The following is a 20,266-nucleotide window of genomic DNA, read 5'->3' on the forward strand; positions in this document are numbered from 1 at the left end:
GGTAAACTACATCCACTGGATCTCCCCCGTCTAACTTCCTGGTTACATCCTCGAAAAACTCCAACAGATTAGTCAAGCATGATTTACCCTTGGTAAATCCATGCTGGCTCAGCCCAATCCTATCACTGCTATCTAGATATGCCACTATTTCATCCTTAATAATGGACTCTAGCATCTTCCCCACCACCGATGTCAGGCTGACAGGTCGATAGTTCTCTGTTTTCTCCCTCCCTCCTTTCTTAAAAAGTGGGATAACATTAGCCATTCTCCAATCCTCAGGAACTGATCCTGAATCTAAGGAACATTAGAAAATGATTACCAATGCATCCGCAATTTCCAGGGCCACCTCCTTTAGTACCCTAGGATGCAGACCATCTGGACCTGGGGATTTGTCAGCCTTCAGTCCCATCAGTCTTCTCATCACCGTTTCCTTCCTAATGTCAATCTGTTTCATTTCCTCTGTTACCCTATGTCCTTGGCCCATCCATACATCTGGGAGATTGCTTGTGTCTTCCTTAGTGAAAACAGATCTAAAGTACTCATTAAATTCTTCTGCCATTTCTCTGTTTCCCATAACAATTTCACCCAATTCATTCTTCAAGGGCCCAACATTGTTCTTAAGTATCTTCTTTCTCTTCACATACCTAAAAAAGCTTTTGCTAGCTTCCTTTATATTCCTGGCTAGCCTGCGTTCGTACCTCATTTTTTCTCCCCGTATTGCCTTTTTAGTTAAGTTCTGTTGTTCCTTAAAAACTTCCCAATCATCTGTCCTCCCACTCACCTTAGCTCTGTCATACTTCCTTTTTTTTCATGCTATGCAATCTCTGACTTCCTTTGCCAACCACTGTGGCCCTTTCCCCCCCTTTGAATCCTTCCTTCTCTGGGGGATGACCTGATTTTGCACCTTGTACATTATTCCCAAGAATACCTGCCATTGCTGTTCCACTGTCTTTTCTGCTAGGCTATCCATCCAGTCAACTTTGGCCAGCTCCTCCCTCATGGCTTCATAGTTTCCCCTGTTCAACTGCAACACTGACACCTCCGAGCTGCCCTTATCCTTCTCAAATTGCAGATAAAAACTTATCATATTATGATCACTACCTCCTAATGGCCCCTTTACTGCAAGATCGCTTATCAAATCCTGTTCATTACATAACACTAAATCCAGAATAGTCTTGTCCCTGGTCGGCTCTCGTACAAGCTGTTCCAAGAATGCATCCCGTAGGCACTCTACAAACTCCCTATCCTGTGGTCCAGCACCAACCTGATTCTCCCAGTTCACCTGCATGTTGAAATCCTCCATAACTACTGCAACATCACCTTTGCCACATGCCAATGTTAACTCCCTATTCAACTTGCACCCAATATCCATGCTACTGTTTGGTGGCCTGTAGACAACACCCATTTGGGTCCTTTTGCCCTTACTGTTCCTCAGTTCTATCCACACAGACTCTACTTCTCCTGATTTAAGTGCAGAGCCAGATCTAAATGCTCAATTTGAAGCCACATTTGATGACAACATAATACATTGTTCATAATAAGTAAAGGTGCTTACAATTTACAGTAAATGTAAGATAACAAGTGAATTGCCAATTGTGGTTTGTATAGCTTTTGGTCACTTTGCAAAATGGCATCTGAAACTTCCCATGAATCTTATAAAGTTGTTGCAGATGCAATCATATTTACTATAGTAATATACAATTAAAAGCTGAAATAATATGATATTTGTTTGAAGTTACCATCAACTTTATTTGCACAGAAAAGTGCACACATTCATATCAAAACAACAAAGAAAGTAAAATCTCAAATTTTTAATTATTATTTGTCTGTCTCTTTGCCCTTTTGCTCAATCCTTATTTCACTCTATTAGCTATCTTCAGTTATTACATCTCCTGTAATCTAACTTACTTTAAAACCTTATGCACCTAAAATAGTCTTCCATCTATTGCTTACAACAGAATGTTCATCTGAATGTTCTCACCATCTGGCTCATTTCTAAAATATCCAGTTCCAGCTGATTCCAACATGAGGTAGATTAGAGTGCTAAATTGGCAGGATCAAAAGTCCAAACACTTCAATACCTTTACTGAACCATTTACTGATATCAACCTCATGAGTAATTAATACACAAACATGTTTAATGAAGGGGGCATACTTCAAGAAAATCTGGCCTAGATCTCCCAAGCTTTTAGCACACCATGCTCCTGTGTGATTTGTTGATCAAAATGTCTTAAAAATTAGGAGAATGTGCAACACTTTGAAGCTGATTTCTACAGAACTTATAAATGATCAATATCTTGTCTGGTTCAAAAAAACAAACAATGTCTGAACTTTCAAATTCTTTTTATCAGTAATCATTAACAGAGAGATGAAAATATCAAGGAATAGGATATCCAGCAGATGGAAATCATTAACAGAAGTCTTCCCCCACCCTCCCCAGATTCCACATCATCCAGTTGTCAATCATTTATTTATACACTCACACTCTTAGACCTCAAACCTCCATCTTTCCAAATATCTGCCAATTTAATTCTGCAACTACTGGACATAGAACAGGAAATTAACCATCGGGAAAAGTTAGAACTAACGAATTACAGCAGTTTTAAAATACATAATCAGAAAAAAAGCTAACTGCATTTCCATTTTTAGAAACAGGAAAATGAAGTCCAATGTCAGAACACAATTTCCTGTGCCACATCAATCAGTGATAATAACTTCTGGATTTCTATATTTGTATACATTTGCAGGAAATCCTTGCATTCCACTCAATAACAAACAAGAGAAGATCTGCAGATGCTGGAAATCCAAGCAACACACAAAATGCTGGAGGAACTCAGCATCTATGGAAAAGAGTACAGTTGATGTTTCAGCCCGAAACATCAACTGTACTCTTTTCCATAGATGTTGCCTGGTCTGCTGAGCTCCTCCAGCATTTTGTGATTCCACTCAGCAACATAGAGTAATAACTGCAACTTTGTGCCGCCCTGCAGAAAATATCCAAATCCAGAAATAATCACTTGATGAGCATAAGATTCAGAAACATTAAAGTTAATGTTGTTTGTTTTTTTATTGCCTAGCACAAGATGCCATAAGAATACATGCAAGTCTCTTTTTTTTTGCCCAGTTTCTGTTCTAGATCACTTAGAATGTACAAAGCACAGTTGATGTTCTACATCACTCAGGATATACAAATTTTATATCTGACTACTGTCTTAAACAGACTAGGTTACCTAGAGATAATAAGTTGCTTTCCCATATAGAAATAAGTGAGACTGTTTTTGTGATAAATAGTTCAGCATTTTTAATATTTTTTGATAGTCCACAATTAACCAGAATCACTTGTAATATTTTGAAAAAGTAGGACTTGAATTTGTAATACCGATGCTATGTTCAGCATAACTCGCTGCTTAATATTCAGAGATTGACATGGGTAGAAAGCATAAAGTCTACCACTGAGTAAATAAATATATGGTAATTAACAGCAAAAATGCACAATAAATTTGTAGTGAATTCAACTTGTAGTGAACAAGATTTTTGTTGAGTTACAGTGTGTAGAGACCGTACTCATCAGTATTCACAAAAAGCACAGACCAAAATTAGCAGTAGCGAAATAAATGAACTTTTATACCAGTACATTGTAATAATTATGTCTAAAGACATGAGAGCTATTTTGAGATTAGAATTGTATTTCAATGTTAAAATTTTTTCATAAAACAAATAGTTCGGAATATTTGAACTTTACTATATTAAGTGATTGTGCCTTGCCAACCACACATATTAGGCCTGACCCCATTAATTTCAAAGGATATTGTTCAGCTGTTGATAAGGAAATGGAAAGGCCGCTCATTTTTAAAATATTTTGGTTCAGTTTAATGTTTTCAATTAGTTAACATAATTATTCTTTAACTACTTTAGTTTAGTTTAATGCTATGGTCACTTGATTTGAAGTAGTTTAAAATACCAATGAATCTGATTGTAATTGAGTGCAAATTAATTTGATATGGAACTGGAACTATCACAAGTTGAATTCTAACAACATTCATATCACCTGTATGTAGCATTTTACACATGATTGAAAGTGATTTTATTTTGTAAACTTTATATAGTACTTACCTGTACAGCACAGGTTACACAAAGCCGTTGTTCAGGTGGAGCTGGAACAGTATTAATCTCTAAATAAAACCAGACTCTATATAATTTGCTCTTCTCTCCTATAGATGAAAAATGAGAAAAACTATTTTCATGAATAATATTTTAACCCTATTAATCCTAATAACACTATTTCTCCACAACAAATTTTGAAACAAACTCCAATAGATTCCATTCAATAATTTTGTATAGTCAAAACCAAAAAATATTACTGTAAAGGAGTTTAAATGTTTATCTACAACACATACAGTATATTAATCATAACTCAATATAATTGATACAGTGGAAACTATCTATTCCATGATTTGATGGTTGCAATAAGTTCGTAGTTGAATGCTATGTGATTGAATGACCCAGATCTGCTTGAACAGGAAAACAAGAAGACGATTTTTAACGCTACACTTTAAGATGCATAGGTTGCAAATTTAATAACAGATTCATATACCAAATATTTTAAGTTCTTTCTGCCATTGGCCTCCTCAAGGATAGCCTTGCTGACAATCCTCAATGATTACATTGGACATAACCTTTCAAATACTGACCTAGTCTGACTTCATTAATGTAAATGGGTTTTGCAAGGCAAAGGAGAAGGAAGCAAAAGGATGAGTTCCTGTTTTATTTTAATTATTCAGGTTTAATGTTAATAAAGATTTATGACCATATGTTAATGATTTAGAGGAATACATTTTCTTAAAATTATTCAATAGTTTTTATTACTGCCAAAGTTTGGACTGAAGTTTTGCCAAACATCAAAACTGTCAGCCCATTACAAATACAGTTTTTGCATGCAAAGTCAGTATTTTTAGGCCAATTGCTCCTTCAATGAACTTGAGAAGATGTGGTGGGTCTTGTTATTTCATTGTTGCACTATATGTAATGATGGTCAGATTAGATATGTTGTCTCCTGTGAACTGGATATATCTGGAAACCTTATCAGGTGAATATCTGGGATAAAGGTAAAGAATGCAACCGCTTCCAGTTTAAGTATTCAGCGCTAAAATTTGGATAATGTTGGATCCCTTTCTTTTAAAGTGTTGAGTGCTTTCAGCTATTTCTTGATGAGATATTGAGCTAATCAAATAAAAAATTGGCAACTGCAGAAATGAAACCTCAGGATAGGGTGAAGAAAGATCATTCACTCGGGTCTTCTACTGAAAGAAATTGTGAATGTTTAAGCTTTTTGTTCTTACACACTGATTTAGCTATTGTTTACACTGGTAACATTCATGAAGCTACTCCATGGTCCAGAACTAGATATGGATTGCAGATTTTGATGGATCGTTTCAATGTAGGTTGAAAGTGAGAGAAAAGAACTGGGGGATTATAGGCCAGTAATTTAATATAAGCTTTGGGGAACTTGCTGTAATCTGAAATTAATGACAGAGCAACTGAACTTCTTGGAATTTTACAGCTCATCAGAGAGAGTTTTATCTGCCAAAAGCAGTATTTCCCTATGGTCAACCATTTTAATTCCTATCTCTATTCCTGTTCCGACATGTCAGTCCATTGCCTCCTCTTCTGCCATGATGAGGCCACTCTCAGATGGAGGGCTAACATCTTGTATTCTATCTAGGCAGCCTCCAAGCTGAATATTCATTTCTCCTTCTCGTGTTTTTTCCTTTCCCCTTACCCTTCCCTCTTCTTCTATTCCCCGCTTTGGCCTCTTACCTCTTTTTGTCACCTGCCTATCACCTCTCCCTGGTGTCCCACTTTCTTTCCTTTCTCCCATGGTCCACTCTTCTCTTTCATCAGATTCCTTTGCCTCCAGCCCTTTATCTTTCCCTCCCACCTGGTTTCACCTACGACCTTCTATCTTGTTCTCCTTCCTAACCCCACCCTACCTTTTCAATCTGGTATCTTCCTCCTTTCTTTCCAATCCTGAAGAAGGTTCTCAGCCTGAAACGTCCATAGATGCTGCCTGACCTACTGAATTCCTTCAGCATTTTGTATTTGTTACTCAATATTGTTCAACTATGCTCTGTCTAAGAAGGCTAAATCTGCAGATTAATTAAAGGCTAGACAGAAAACAGCCTTGGAGAATGAACTGGGAAACATCCTCAAAATGGGAGCAATAGATGCTGTCAAGATGATGTTTGTAAATGAAAGATTTCCAAAGATTGATCTCATTATAATTTTGTGGTTACCATTAGAAGTAGATGTGAAAAAGGAAAGATGTGAAGATCCTTGTATTTAAAGTGATAATCACCCTAGTTTAAAAATGTCACCTATTTTGATCTATAACACAATTTTAAAAATCACTTTTTATTTCCATTTGTGAAATTGCCAGTTCCTACTATTAGCCCTCCAGGAAGTCATCCAAATGACCATACAATTAAATTCATGCATACTTATTGCTGATTTTATTGATATAAAAATGGACAGGAACAGACCAGCTGGTCCATTTAACTAGTTTCATCCTGGAAACTACAACATCTGCAAATCATCACATCATTTTCCTCCTGGTACAAATTTATGCTTTCCTTGCTTGCTGCATAATATTTGCACGGTGAAATAATAATGGGAAATTAAATTAACAAAGGCATTTTTAAACAAGAAGCTTCCCAGGGTGGGAATATGTTAAGCTTTGTAAGGGTTCCCTAATAAATCCAACACATTTTCTATTATTTTCATGAATTTATGTATCTAGACAAAATATGTTTAAGAAGAAATTGTTTGTTTAACAAAGAAATCAATACTTTGAAACAGATGGGGAAGGTGATTTTAGGTCAGCTAAGTGTGAGGGGTAATTGTGACAAGTATTTTGCGAAGATAAATTTCACAATGAATGGTAAAGCTATGGGAAGTGTTGTAGAACAGAGGACCAAAGAATACAAGTGTAAGTAGACAGGGTGGTGAAAAAGTCTTTTGGTATGCTGACCTTCATTTGTCAGGGCAATGTGTAGAGAAGATGAGATATTATGCTGCAGTTGTACAAGATGTTGTTGAGGCCACACTTGGAATATTGTATTCAGTTTTGGTCACCCTGCTGTCGGAAATATGCCATTCAGCTGAAGAGAATGCAGAAAAGATTTGAGTGACTGAGCAGGCTAGGAACATGCAAGAATGAAGGGTTATCTTAAAGAGATGTATAAAATCATTGAGGGGCATTAATCAGGAAAATTCCCAGGGTTGGGGAATCAGTTATTAGAGGACATAGATGTAGAATGAGAGGGAAGAGATTTCACAGGAACCAGAAGGGCAATCTTAGGTACATTAACAACGTTTAAAAGAAACTTGGAAAAATATGTGAATCAAAAAAGTTTAGAAGGACATAGGCCAAGTGCAAACGGGACTAACTTAGATGGGAATTTTGGTTAGCAGAGACCAGTTTGGCCGTCTGGGTAGCCGCCAACCTGCTGGCATGAACATCAATTTCTCGAACTTCTGGTAATGCTCCCCTCCCCCTTCACCATTCCCCATCCCCTTTTCCCTCTCTCACCTCACCTCCTTGCCTGCCCATTGCCTCCCTCTGGTGCTTCTCCCCCCTTTCCTTTCTTCCATGACCATCTGTGTTCTCCTATTATATTCCTCCTTCTAAAGTCTGGTATCTCACTCACCAATCAACTTCCGATCTCTTTACTTCACCCTTCCCCCACCTTTAAATCTACTCCTCATCTTTTTTTCTCCAGTGCTGCTGCAGGGTCACAACCTGAAATGATACTGCACTTTTTTTTTTCCATAGATGCTGCCTGGCTTGCTGAGTTCTTCCAGCATTGTGTATGTGTTGCTTGGCCAATGATGGGACTGTTTCCATGCTGTATGACTGTGATTCAATGACTATGTTGAAAAGCATGGTGTGAAAATTGCAATTACTGGAAGATATGCAAATTCAAAAATAAGAATGAAGTATCATGCTCTGGAAAACTCTTCACTCTTGTGCCAGCAAATACATATCCTCCCCAGTAAGCTGTTACTGGGGAACAGCATTCAGGATGTATCTACACCTCAAGGACTGCAATGTTTTAAGAAAGCAGCTCACCATGGCCTTCAAGGTCAACTACAGATGGGCCATTAACTGCCATTTCAGTCTGTGAGGTCCACATCCTTTGAATGGATATATAAAAAAACTTGCTGAGGGGACAAGTTCACAAGGATGTGATGTAACAAGACTGCTATTCAAAAACTATTAGAAAATTTAATTAACAAATGTAAAATTACAGAATGTAATTCACCTACCAATAATTACGTAACTTATAATAAATAATGTTAAAAATGTAAATGAGTTTATTCTTCTCTCTTGCGGTTGTTTTCCCTGCTGTTCCTGCACTGAGTCTAATTTGAAGCAGGTTTAATAGGCAGATATAATGTCCAAAACTACAACATATTCTAGAAATTGCTGGTCAAATCAGCCAACAAGTTCAGTGCCTCTGCATTCAAACAAAAGTCCCAGACACAGATACTTATAGCTTAGCATAGATCTGCCAGCATTTCTCAGAGGTCCTTTCCCAAAAATTGAGAATGCATCATTGCATTTCATGAGAAATAGATGTCCTCAGTTCTGCCACCCCTTACATGAGGAAATATTTTCTGCTCTCCTGAAAGAGTAAGGTCAATACAGAAGAATGCTCAAGCAGTCGCAGGTACTCCACACTGGTCTAAAAATGTGGGGAAAATCAGTAAGGGAATTGGGATTGCAGACATGATGGGCCTTCTATTGTCGAAGGCAAAATGGAAATGTGGAACAGGATTTTAGAGTTTTTGGTGGTAGAACTGTTTAACATTCGAACACATTTCTTAAAAGATTTCAGTGGATATTAATTAACAATAATGGCTAACTTATCACTCTCCTTGTTTCAGGAACATCCAGCAAACATTAGGCAACAAATTTCTTACTATTGCCCATTTGCTGACTTTGGGTTCTTTCATAACTAGCTCAGTTTTACATCACATTCTGTTGCTTCACATTTAATTATTTTAAACTATGCCGCAAGCCAGTTTAAATAGTTTTCAGTTCTGCTCTAGCCAACAAAACTAATGGAATGGGAGGAAATACACCATGTAGCAAACGTCTCAGTTTTATCTTTACAGCATTAAGTAGAAATTGAAACCAATAGAACTTTGTTTTGCAAGTGAATAAGCAGACTTATTTTAGTTGGCTGGGAGATGTAAACATTTTTAATTAAAGCCTTGATTTTGAACTTGATGGCCTTTGAATCATTTAGTCAAGGGTTCAGCAATAAAAACAATTTTTGAAGTGTCAGTGGCAACATAGCTATTCTAACAATTCCTTATTTCACTCGTACAAACAAGCTGGAGGAACTCAGCAGGTCGGGCAGCATCTGTTGAAACGAGCAGTCAACGTTTCGGGCCGAGACCCTTTGTCAGGACTGAAGGAGGAGGGGGCAGGGGCCCTATAAAGAAGGTGGGGGGAGGGGGGAAGGTGCCAGGTGAAAAACCAATCAGAGGAAAGATCAAAGGGTGGGGGAGGGGAAGCAGGGAGGGGATAGGCAGGAAAGGTGAAGAAGGAATGTAAGGGGAAAGCACTATGAGTAGTAGAAGAAGGCAGAATCATGAGAGAGGTGATAGGCAGCTGGAAGAGGAGGCAGAGTGAAAGTGGGATGGGGGAAGGGAGAGGGAGGGAATTACCAGAAGTTGGAGAATTCGATGTTCATACCAAGAGGCTGGAGACTACCCAGACGGTATATGAGGTGTTGTTCCTCCAACCTGAGTTTGGCCTCATCATGGCCGTAGAGGAGGCCATGTATGGACATATCCGAATGGGAATGTGAAGCAGAGTTGATGTGGGTGGCAACCAGGAGATCCTGTCTTTTGTTGTGGACAGAGCAGAGGTGCTCGACGAAGTGGTCCCCCAATCTACATCAGGTCTCGCCGATGTAGAGGAGGCCGCACTGGGAGCACCGGATGCAATAGATGACCCCAACAGACTCACAAGTGAAGAGTTGCCTTTGGGGCCCTGAATGGTGGTAAGAGAGGAGATGTAGGGACAGGTGTAGCACTTACGCTTGCAGGGTTAAGTGCCAGGTGAGAGATCTATGGGGAGGGATGTGTGGACCAGCAGCAGCGGAAAGAATAATCCCTGTGAGAAGTGGAGAGGGGTAGAGAGGGAAATATGTGCTTAGAGGTGGGGTCCTGTTGAAGGTGGCGAAAGTTGCGGAGGATAATACACTGGATCCGGAGGCTGGTGGGGTGGTAGGTGAGGACAAGGGGAACACGGTCCCTGTTGTGGTGACGGGAGAATGGGGTGAAGGCCAAAGTGTGGGAAATGGAGGAGATGCGGGTGAGGGCATCATAGATGACTGCAGAAGGGAAACCACGATTCTTAAAGAAAGAGGACATTTGAGATGTCCTGGAATGGAAAGCCACATCCTGGGAGCAGATGCGGCAGAGACGGAGGAACTGAGAATAGGGAATAGCATTTTTACATTTGGCAGGGTGGGAAGAGGTATAGTCGAGGTAATTATGTGAGTCAGTGTGTTTATAGAAGATGTCAGTGGACAGTCTATTTCCAGAGATGGAGACCGAGAGATCAAGAAAGGGGAGAGAAGTGTCCGAGATGGACCAAGTGAATTTGAGGGCTGGGTGAAAGTTAGAGGCAAAGTCGATGAAATTGACGAACTCAGTATGGGTGCAGGAAGCAGCACCAATGTAGTCGTCAATGTAGCGAAGGAAAAGTTGGGGAGCAGTACCGGCATAGATTTGGAGCATAGACTGTTCCACATAACCCATGAAGAGGCAGGTATAGCTGGGGCCCATGTGAGTGCCCATAGCTACACCCTTGGTCTGAAGAAAGTGGGAAGAGCCAAAAGAGAAGTTATTAAGTGTGAGTACCAGTTCCGCCAACTGGAGGAGTGTGGTGGTGTTGGGGAACTGGTGAGGTCTATTGTCAAGAAAGTAGCGGAGGGCTTTGAGACCTTCTTGATGGGGAATTGAAGTGTATAAGGTTTGGACATCCATGGTGAAAATGAAGCAGTCGGGACCGGGGAACTGGAAGTTATTGAAGAGGTGGAGGGATGTATCCTGGATGTACGTGGTGAGGGACTGAACTATGAGTGACAAAATGGAGTCCAGGTCCTTATTTCACTTATTTTCAAAATGTAATGTTTCCAAAACAATTTTGAGCACTTGGTTTTCACACTAAATGGGCTGAAGTGCCTTCAAGCAGGAGGAATTAAAAATTCCTCTGCTTTTTAAACAGTGTTACACCCACATGTTTTTCCCACAGTACTTGAAAAAGATAAACTATTAAGACCATAAGACATGGGAGCAGAATTAGGCCATATAGCCCATTGAGTTCTCTCTGCTGTTCTATCATGACTGATTTATTATTCCATTCAACCCTATTCTCCTGCCTTCTCCCTGTAACCTTTAACATCCTTATTAATTAGAACTCATCAAAGTCCACTTTAAATACATTCAATGACTTGGTCTTCACAGCCATCTACGGCAATGAATTCCAAGGATTCACCATCTTCTGGCTAAAGAAACTCCACCTCATCTCTGTTCTAAAGCAAAGTCATTGTATCCTGAGGCTGTGCTCTTTAGTCGAAGACTTCTCCACTATGGCCAAGATCTCCATGCCCACTCTATCTAGGCCTTTCAATATTAGACAGGTTTCAATGAGGTGCCCTCTCATTATTCTAAACTCCAGCAAGTACAGGCCTAGAACACTCCTCATAAGTTACCCCTTCCATTCTAGGATCATTCTCATGAACCTTCTCTGAATCCTCCCCAATGCCAGCACATCCTTTCTTAGATAAGGGGCCCAAAACTGCTCACCATATTCCAAGCATAGTCTGACCAATGTTTTATATAACCTCAGCATTACATCCTTGCTTTTATATTCTACTCCTTTCAAAATGAATGCTTAGATTGCATTTACCTTTCTTATTACCGACTCAACCTTCAAGTTAACCTTAACAAATCCTGCACTGGGATTCCCAAGTCTATTTGCACCTCTGATTTTTGAATATTAAGATAGTGTACACTGTTATTTCTTGTACCAAAATGCAAGACTATATGCCTCTCTTCACTGTATTCCATCTGCACTTCTTTGCATATTTTCCTAATCTATCCATCCTTCTGCAGACTCCAAGCTTCCTCAGCACTACCTACCCCTCCACCTATCTTTGTATTGTCTGCAAACTTGGCTACAAAGCCATCAATTCCATTATCCAAATTATTGACATGTAGCATGGAAGAAAGTGATCCCAACACCAATCCCTGCAGAACACCATTATTATGAAGCATAAATAATTTTGTCAAAAACAAGTAGTATGCAACAGCTTTAAGTTACTAATTGATGAAAGCAGACCAGAATTTGTATCTCCAGTTGTTTCATATGTCATTGATGTCACATTTGTTACTGACTGTTCACCACTAGGCTTTTCCACTGAGCTACTACAGTCAGGCAGCTGGTCCTGTTGCAGAGTTTCATCTTCAGCCACAAATGAAATTACACCTGAAACAAAGAGAGAATAGATCCACTGTCAGCTGGAGTTATTGGGTGAAATTATTCCATAGTGTATTGATTAAATCATAGAAATATGCCGCACAGAAACAGACCCTTTAGGCCCATCTTGTCCATACCAACTATGAGGCCTATCAATTCTAATCCCATTTGCCAGCATTAGGCCTGTTTCTCTCCATGCTTTTCCTGTCCAAGTACCTGCCTTTTAAACATTATAATTGAATCTGCTTCCATCACCTCCCCTGGCAGCATGTTCCAGATATTCATCACCCTCTGAGTGGAAAAACTCACACCTTTCTCTCTTAGATTGCTCCCCTTTCACCTAAACCTGTGCTATCTAGTTCTGAAAAAAAAAAGATTCTTACTGTCTGTCGTATCCAGGCCCGCCCCTCATAATTTTATGAACCTCTTAGCCCCTTAGGTTTCAGTAAGAATAAACCAGCCTATCCAACTTTTCCTCATAGCTACATCCCTTCATTCCTGGCAATATCCTAGTTAATCTCTATGAACCTTTTCCATTGCTACCACATCTTTTTTGATTCTGGGTGATCAAAATTGGTGCACAATGCTGTAAGTGCAGACTAACCAAAATTTTGTACAAATGCAGCATGGCACCCATATGTACTGTTTTTTAAAGTTACTATTCAAGTGCAGACTCCAATTTTTGGTGCATTGATCAAGTATTCACATTGTGCTCTGTACAAAATGGAAAAAACAGATTGGATGGTGACATTTGCAGCATGTCCACAAGGGCGAGCTTTAGTTTCATTTGTCTGTCACTTTAAATTCCATCCTATTCCCACTTTGATCTCTCTGGAGACTCACACTGTTCCAACGAAGACAGATTTAAATTCAAGGAAGAATTCCAAGTCACATCTTTCCAACCAAGGACTTAATGGAGAAGCATTCAAATAAATTGCATTTCCCATTTGTATCAGAACTGACCAGTAGATCATCAACCTGATACATTACTTCACTTCTTCTCTCTCCATCTGAGTTGTTGCGTATTTGCAGCATTCTGTTTTTATTTTGAAATTTCAAGCTTTTTCAAATGTGATTCACATGTACAGTGTAATTTAAAATTCCAGTTTTTCATTTTTTTTCTTTTTTTATCTTCTATTTTTATTAATCTCCTACTTACATTTTTTCCGGAATATCTTCCATGTTTATATCCACCATCATTCTCTCATGGTCAATCATTGACCACAATAGATTATTTCATGCATTCTCCCTTGGCTACCCCATCACACCAATAGTCATTCCACCCCTCCCCTTTCTCCAGCTTAAATATGTCTAATTTCTAATTTTTTTTCAGCCCTGATAAAAAATTCCAGCTTGAAATGTTAATTCAGTTTCTCACTTCACAAATAATTTCACAGTCTGTTTTCATCAGTCTGTTTACACCAAATCTTTTCCATTTGTTTTTCATCTCTAAACTGACTTTTGATCTGTATCTAAAAAGAGAACATTTATCCAAGAAAAGATTATCAAAGCAAAATTCAGTCTTCTGAAGTGTGTTTCATTAACGAGATCAATATCCAGCAGCAGGAAGTTAACTAAAATTGTTTTTACCTAAAGAGCTAGCTGGTACAAGGACGTTAAAAACATCTGTTGATGATGTCTCCTCCATTGGGGACAGACAGAAGAATTCAGTGATCAATGAACTATCTTACAATATCATGCTTAATGGATATCCAAGGGACTTTTCTTAAGACATAGACTTTAAGGGGGTTAAGTTTTAAACTGAAAAAATTCCTCTTTAAGGAGTAGCATTGAAAGATTTGCAAACAATACAAGAATGTTAAGCAACAATGTCTTAAGAAACCTTAGCCACCAGGAACACCTTCTGGAAATTGTATCATACATTGTGCTTAATTTTCAAACTTATTTTTTTCAAATAAGCTGAACTGTCTTCAATGTCCCTGTGTGTTTAATATCCCTCCCTCACCTATCACCCAATTCAAATGAAACTTTGTTTCATTATTTCTTGAACTTGGGTCATTTTTACATTTACTTAACTTTTAATTTACTTGCATTGTCTCACAGAACTAAACTTTTTACCTTACCCATGAAGGTAAAAGACTCAGATTTTATTTATTTTCTTGGTTTAGCATAACCAGGTAAGTAGCATTCTGACATTGACTTATTCTTTGCACTGGATAACATAGAGCTGGTAAAATGACTACAAAAATAGTCAATGCTCACCCACAATGAAAATTAAAGATATAACATTTATACAGTATATTCCTGCATACTTTAATGTGTACATAATTCACATTACATTAATGTTTACATAATTCTCTTTTCATTTTATAAGAGTGGGTAGAAAATGTATTGTGTACAGTATAGAGAATGTATTGATGTAAGGCTTGAAGTCACTCTATCGAGACTCATGGAGTCAAGATAACACCAAAATAATTTCAGTGCATTTTAGAGGCTAGAGAATGGGTAGGCATGAAGAGAATGTCAAATAAAGGCTTCAAAGTAGAAGTATTAAAAGTTAAATGCTGTGACACAAAAAGATTGTTCATAGTTAAATTCAATTAACTTAAATTAAAGAACAAGTAGAAAGATAGAAAGTACTGTATCTATAAGTGAATGCATGCATAATCCAAATCTGGAGGCAAGATCCTTTATTCGGATGGAGAATCAAAGTGGTCCAAGTAAAATGGTATGCATTGTGCATGACCCACATATTTTAGATCAATTACTTCTGTTTTCTATCATTCAACCATCTCCAGATCAAAATCCCCCATTTTTCCTTTGAAACTTGGGCTTTAAATTTCGCATGCTTCTTACGCATTATTTCATCAAAATCATATTGAAATGTCATATAAGCTGCATTCACATGCAATACGTTCACTTGATAACTTCCCTGAAAATTAATATAAATTATTCAAATGTTTTCTATTTGTTTAATTGGTAGCCATACCTGTAAAGTTTCCTCGCTTCCACGGTAAAACATTGATTTCATAGGGGACAGTTTGTCCTGCTTTTAAGGTAACAAATGGTTCTCCACTCACTATTAACAAGTCTGAAATAACCTGGAAACATATTTTTATCCATTTTAGTAAAATAAGGCAAGTTCATTCACATAGGTAATTTTACTTTAACAATTATTAACTTTTGTAAATGGTTGTAATACAACTGCAATTTATTGGCAAGTCTTACCACAGCTCCAATAGATTATTGAAAAGCTACAACAAATTGGATATTTATGTACGCAGTCCATTACTTGCGGGTACACTCAACAGTATAGAGTCATGTACTTACAAAGTAACATACAGTACACCTATATTGCCAAAGCAATAACAAGATAGCCTCAGGGTCAATTTCAATTTTGACCTTCTTGCAACCCACATGTTCCTGCAACACCAATTTGATGCCCAGTTTTCAATTAAATAAAAGCAAAACTGTGAGTCTCAAATGTATTGTTATGATCCCTAAACTGAATCTCTGGCTCAATCGCCAGGAAACCTGTTTGAAATACTTGGGATTATCAGAGCAATTGGGGTTCTATGAATCTAATAAAAACTTTCTTTGCATCTTGTATGTGATATTTTACAAAAAAAAATCAGAATCAAAACAAAAACTGCAGAATTGGGAAATCTGAAAGAAAGGAAGAAGAAGTTGGAAACACTGAACAGACTGGGCAGTATCGATGGAGAAAATCAACACTTCAGATCAGCAATCCTTCATCAAAGCTTTCATTAGACCTGAACTTTTGAGTCAGCTTCTGTTTGCCTGACCTGCTGAATTCTAACAGTGTCTGTTGGGTACCAAAATATAGGCAGATGCTTTACTTACCCACCAATGACATCTTTTAAAGTGCAGAATATCAACATGTGAAACACATTTACAAACACTTTATCATTTCCTCCTTTCTATTAAGAGTAATTCACATATCCACAACACTCAAAGACTTAACTTTCTTTCTCAGAGGATATCAAGCTGAATGTGGTCAAGTCTAAACATCTCACCTTACATGTTAATTTAGTTTGAGTGTAATTGGGAACCATTATGACCTTCTTTGTAATCTGTTTTACTTGGCAGTCTATCACAATATGATCCATTGCTGCTGGCATTTTGCCTATCCCTTTGAGGTTGAAGATGCGCTCAGTACCATCTGTTAGGTTTGCCAGGACAAGTTTACCCTGTGAGAAAGGAAGAAGTGCAAGAGAAATTGTCAGATAAAAAAATCTTCTTTCATTGTTGAGCTTTTATTCCTTTGTATACAATCAAATATTACAGTGTATTGGGTAACTATTTCCTAACAAAATGTAAAATGCTTGGCAAAATTAACAAAGTTGATGAAAGCAACTAAAATAATCTGCTATTACATAATCCATATAACTTGAAGGGTGCATAGGTTTCTGTAATAAACAATGAATACGGAGTATTAAACAAAATCTAACGGCAGCTGTACCATATGCCTTCTTAACCACAGAGTCAACCTGCACAGCAGCTTTGAGCGTCCTATCGACTTGGACCCCAAGATCCCTCTGATCCTCCACACTGCCAAGAGTCTTACCCTTAATACTATATTCTACCATCATATTTGACCTACCAAAATGAACCACCTTACACTTATTTGGGTTGAACTCCATCTGCCACTTCTCAGCCTAGTTTTGCATCCTATTGATGTCCTGCTGTAACCTCTGGTGGCTCTCCACACTATCCACAATGTCCCTAACCTTTGCGTCATCGGCAAATTTACTAACCCATCCTTCCTTGTCCAGGTCATTTATAAAAATCAGAAAGAGAAAGGGTCCCAGAACAGATCCCTGAGGCACACTACTGGTCACCGACCTCCATGCAGAATATGGCCCATCAACAACCACTCTTTGCCTTCTGTGGGCAAGCCAATTCTGGATCCACAAAGCAAGGCCCCCTTGGATCCCATGCCTCATTACTTTCTCAAAAAGCCTTGCATGGGGTACCTTATCAAATGCCTTGCTGAAATCCATATACACTTCATCTACTGTTCTACCTTCATCAATGTGTTTAGTCACATTCTCAAAAATTTCAGTCTCGTAAGACATGACCTGCCTTTGTCAAAACCATACTGACTATTCCTAATCATATTATGCCTCTCCAAACGTTCATAAATATTGCCCCTCAGGATCTTCAATATGGATAACAGCCAAAGAATAGTCTGAAAATGAATTTTAAAAACTAAAATTAGAAACACCCTGCCACCATGAGGAGTAGAGGTGCTTCTCCTTGTAAGTAATAACAAGTCTGTGAACAGATCCACTCATGGTATTTTGGTTCTCTGTTATAAGACTTAGCAAAAGGTATATGATATCCTTCAGGGACCCTAGCTTTCCCTGGCTACCTACACCTTCCTGATACACATAAAATGTCTTGGGATTCTCTTTAAGTTTTCATGATGTTCATGGCACCTTTACTCCCTCTTAATTTCTATCTTAAGTTATAAACACGAGATTTGCAGATGCTGGAAATCCAGAGCAACACAAACAAAATGCTGGAAGAATTCACCAAGTCATGCAACATCAATGGAAAGGAACAAACAGTCAACGTTTTGGGCTGACACCCTTCATCAGGGCTGGAAAGGAAGTGGGAAGAAGCCAGAATGAGAAGGTGGGAGAAGGGATAGAAGCACAAGCTGGAAGCTGATAGGTGAAACCGTGGATGAGGAGAGGGGGTGGTGAGAAGCTGGGAGCTGATGGTGGAAAAGGTAAAGATCTGAAGAAGAAGAAGAAGGGATATGTTAGGAGAGGAGAGTAGACCTTGGAAGAAAAGGAAGGAGGGGGGCACAAGTGGGAGGTGATATGCAGATGAGGGAAAAAGAAGAGGTAAAAGGGGAGCCACAGTAGGGAATAGAAGAAAAGGGAAGGGGAGGGGGAAAATTAACAGAAGTTCAAGAAATCAATGTTATGCCATCAATTTAGAGACTACCCTGACAGACTATGAGGTGTTGCTTCTCCACCTGAGAGTGGCCTCATCATTGCAGCAGAGGAGGCTATGGACCAACACATTGAAATGGAAATGAGGATTGGAATTAAAATGCTAGCCATTAGGAAGTCCTGCTTGTAACAGATGGAGCAAAGGTGCTCGACAGCAGTCCCCCAATCTACGCCTGGTCTCACCAATGTAGAGAAGGTCACATCGGAAGCACAAGATATAGAGAATGACCCCAAAATATTTGCAGGTGAAGTGTAGCCTTACATGGAAGAAGTGCTTGGAAAGAGTGAATGGAGGTGAGGGAGGAGGTAAGTGGGCAGGTTTAGTACTTCTTCTGCTAGTATTAGAATCATCATAAGTTCTCTATACCATCCTTTTTCTTCAGTAGACTCCCTCGATTCCAGTTGCCTCTGCTATGTGCTTACTTCTTTTCCACTAAGATTCTCTAATCTTGGCATCATTACCTTTCACTCTTATTGAAATATGTTGGTCCTGTACTCTTATTTATACTCTATTAAAAGACTCAGACTTGTGAGGTCCATCTGCATCTGCATCCAATCTTTTTACACCAGGTACTCTCTTACACTCTTCGGCAATTAAAGAGTTTAACTTTAGGACCAAATTCATCCCTTTTCATAATTTTTTGAGAAGTATAGTATCTTGGACACTGTACCCCATAGATACTTCCACCATCAGTCCAGTTTCATTTCAGATAAACTCAAATTTATGGTCTATCTTTAACAGGAATTTCTCCATATTCTCTCAATAAAACTTTACTAAATGCAAGTAAAATAATTATACTCCATTTAAGTCCCTTGCACTAAGGCAATCCCAGTCAATAATGTGTAAGTTAAAATCATTACTATTATACTTCAATTGTTCTTATGACCTTTTGTCATTTGCTTACATATATGTGTCTCTAATTCCTGTTGGCTATTGGGAAACCTATAATATAATCCCAGTAAAGTGACTTCCCCTCTCTTTTTCCAAAGTATATCCTCTCTAATCAATAATGTGACTCCTTCTCCTCTTCACTGCTTTTCATTGTATGTTGTTTAGCATTTAACACCATTATTCCCACGATCATGATTGATAAGTTACAGAACCTGGGCCTCTGCAGTTGGGTACTAAACTTCCTAACCAGAAGACCACAGTCTGTGCAGATTGGTGATAACATATCCTCCTCGCTGACAATCAACACTGGCGCACCTCAGGGGTGTGTGCTTAGCCCACTGCACATCTCGCTCTATATCCATGACTGTGTGGCTAGGCATAGCTCAAACCATCTATAAATTTGCTGCTGATACTGCTGGTAGAATCTCAGATGGAGATGAAAGGGTGCACAGGAGTGAGATATACCAACTAATGGAGTGGGGTCACAGCAACAACCTTGCACTCAATGTCAGTAAGACGAAAGAGGTAATTGTGGACTTCAGGAAGGGTCAGACGAAGGAACACATACCCATCTTTATAGAGAGATCAGAAGTGGAGAAAGTGAGCATTTCAAGTTCCTGGGTGTCAAGATCTTTGAGGACCTAATGTAGTTCCAACATACTGAAGCAGCTATAAAGAAACCAAGACAGTGACTATACTTCATTTGGAGTTTGAAGACATTTGGTATGTCAACAAAAACACTCAAAAACTTCAAGAGATATACTGTGAAGAGAGTTCTGGCAGGTTGCATCACCGTCTGGTATGGGGGGGGGGTTGGGGGGCAGCGTGGGGGGGGGGGCTACTGCACAAGACCGAAAGAAGCTGCAG

At 38.8% G+C, this 20,266-nt stretch overlaps 1 protein-coding gene across 1 annotated transcript in view; it reads right to left on the reverse strand.

The window, feature by feature from the left end:
• LOC140727211 (cilia- and flagella-associated protein 47-like) overlaps window positions 1–20,266 on the reverse strand; it is a 596,979-nt gene that overhangs the window by 177,779 nt on the left and 398,934 nt on the right. Inside the window, exons 46-49 of the mRNA XM_073044476.1 lie at window positions 16,558–16,731; window positions 15,510–15,621; window positions 12,422–12,568; window positions 4,114–4,211 (exon numbers count right to left, since the gene is read on the reverse strand). Of these exons, the coding sequence (XP_072900577.1) occupies window positions 4,114–4,211; window positions 12,422–12,568; window positions 15,510–15,621; window positions 16,558–16,731 (531 nt within the window). The remainder of the gene's footprint in view (window positions 1–4,113; window positions 4,212–12,421; window positions 12,569–15,509; window positions 15,622–16,557; window positions 16,732–20,266) is intronic.

The sequence above is a fragment of the Hemitrygon akajei genome, chromosome 5 (assembly GCF_048418815.1).
Source record: "Hemitrygon akajei chromosome 5, sHemAka1.3, whole genome shotgun sequence".
Lineage (NCBI taxonomy): Eukaryota > Metazoa > Chordata > Chondrichthyes > Myliobatiformes > Dasyatidae > Hemitrygon > Hemitrygon akajei.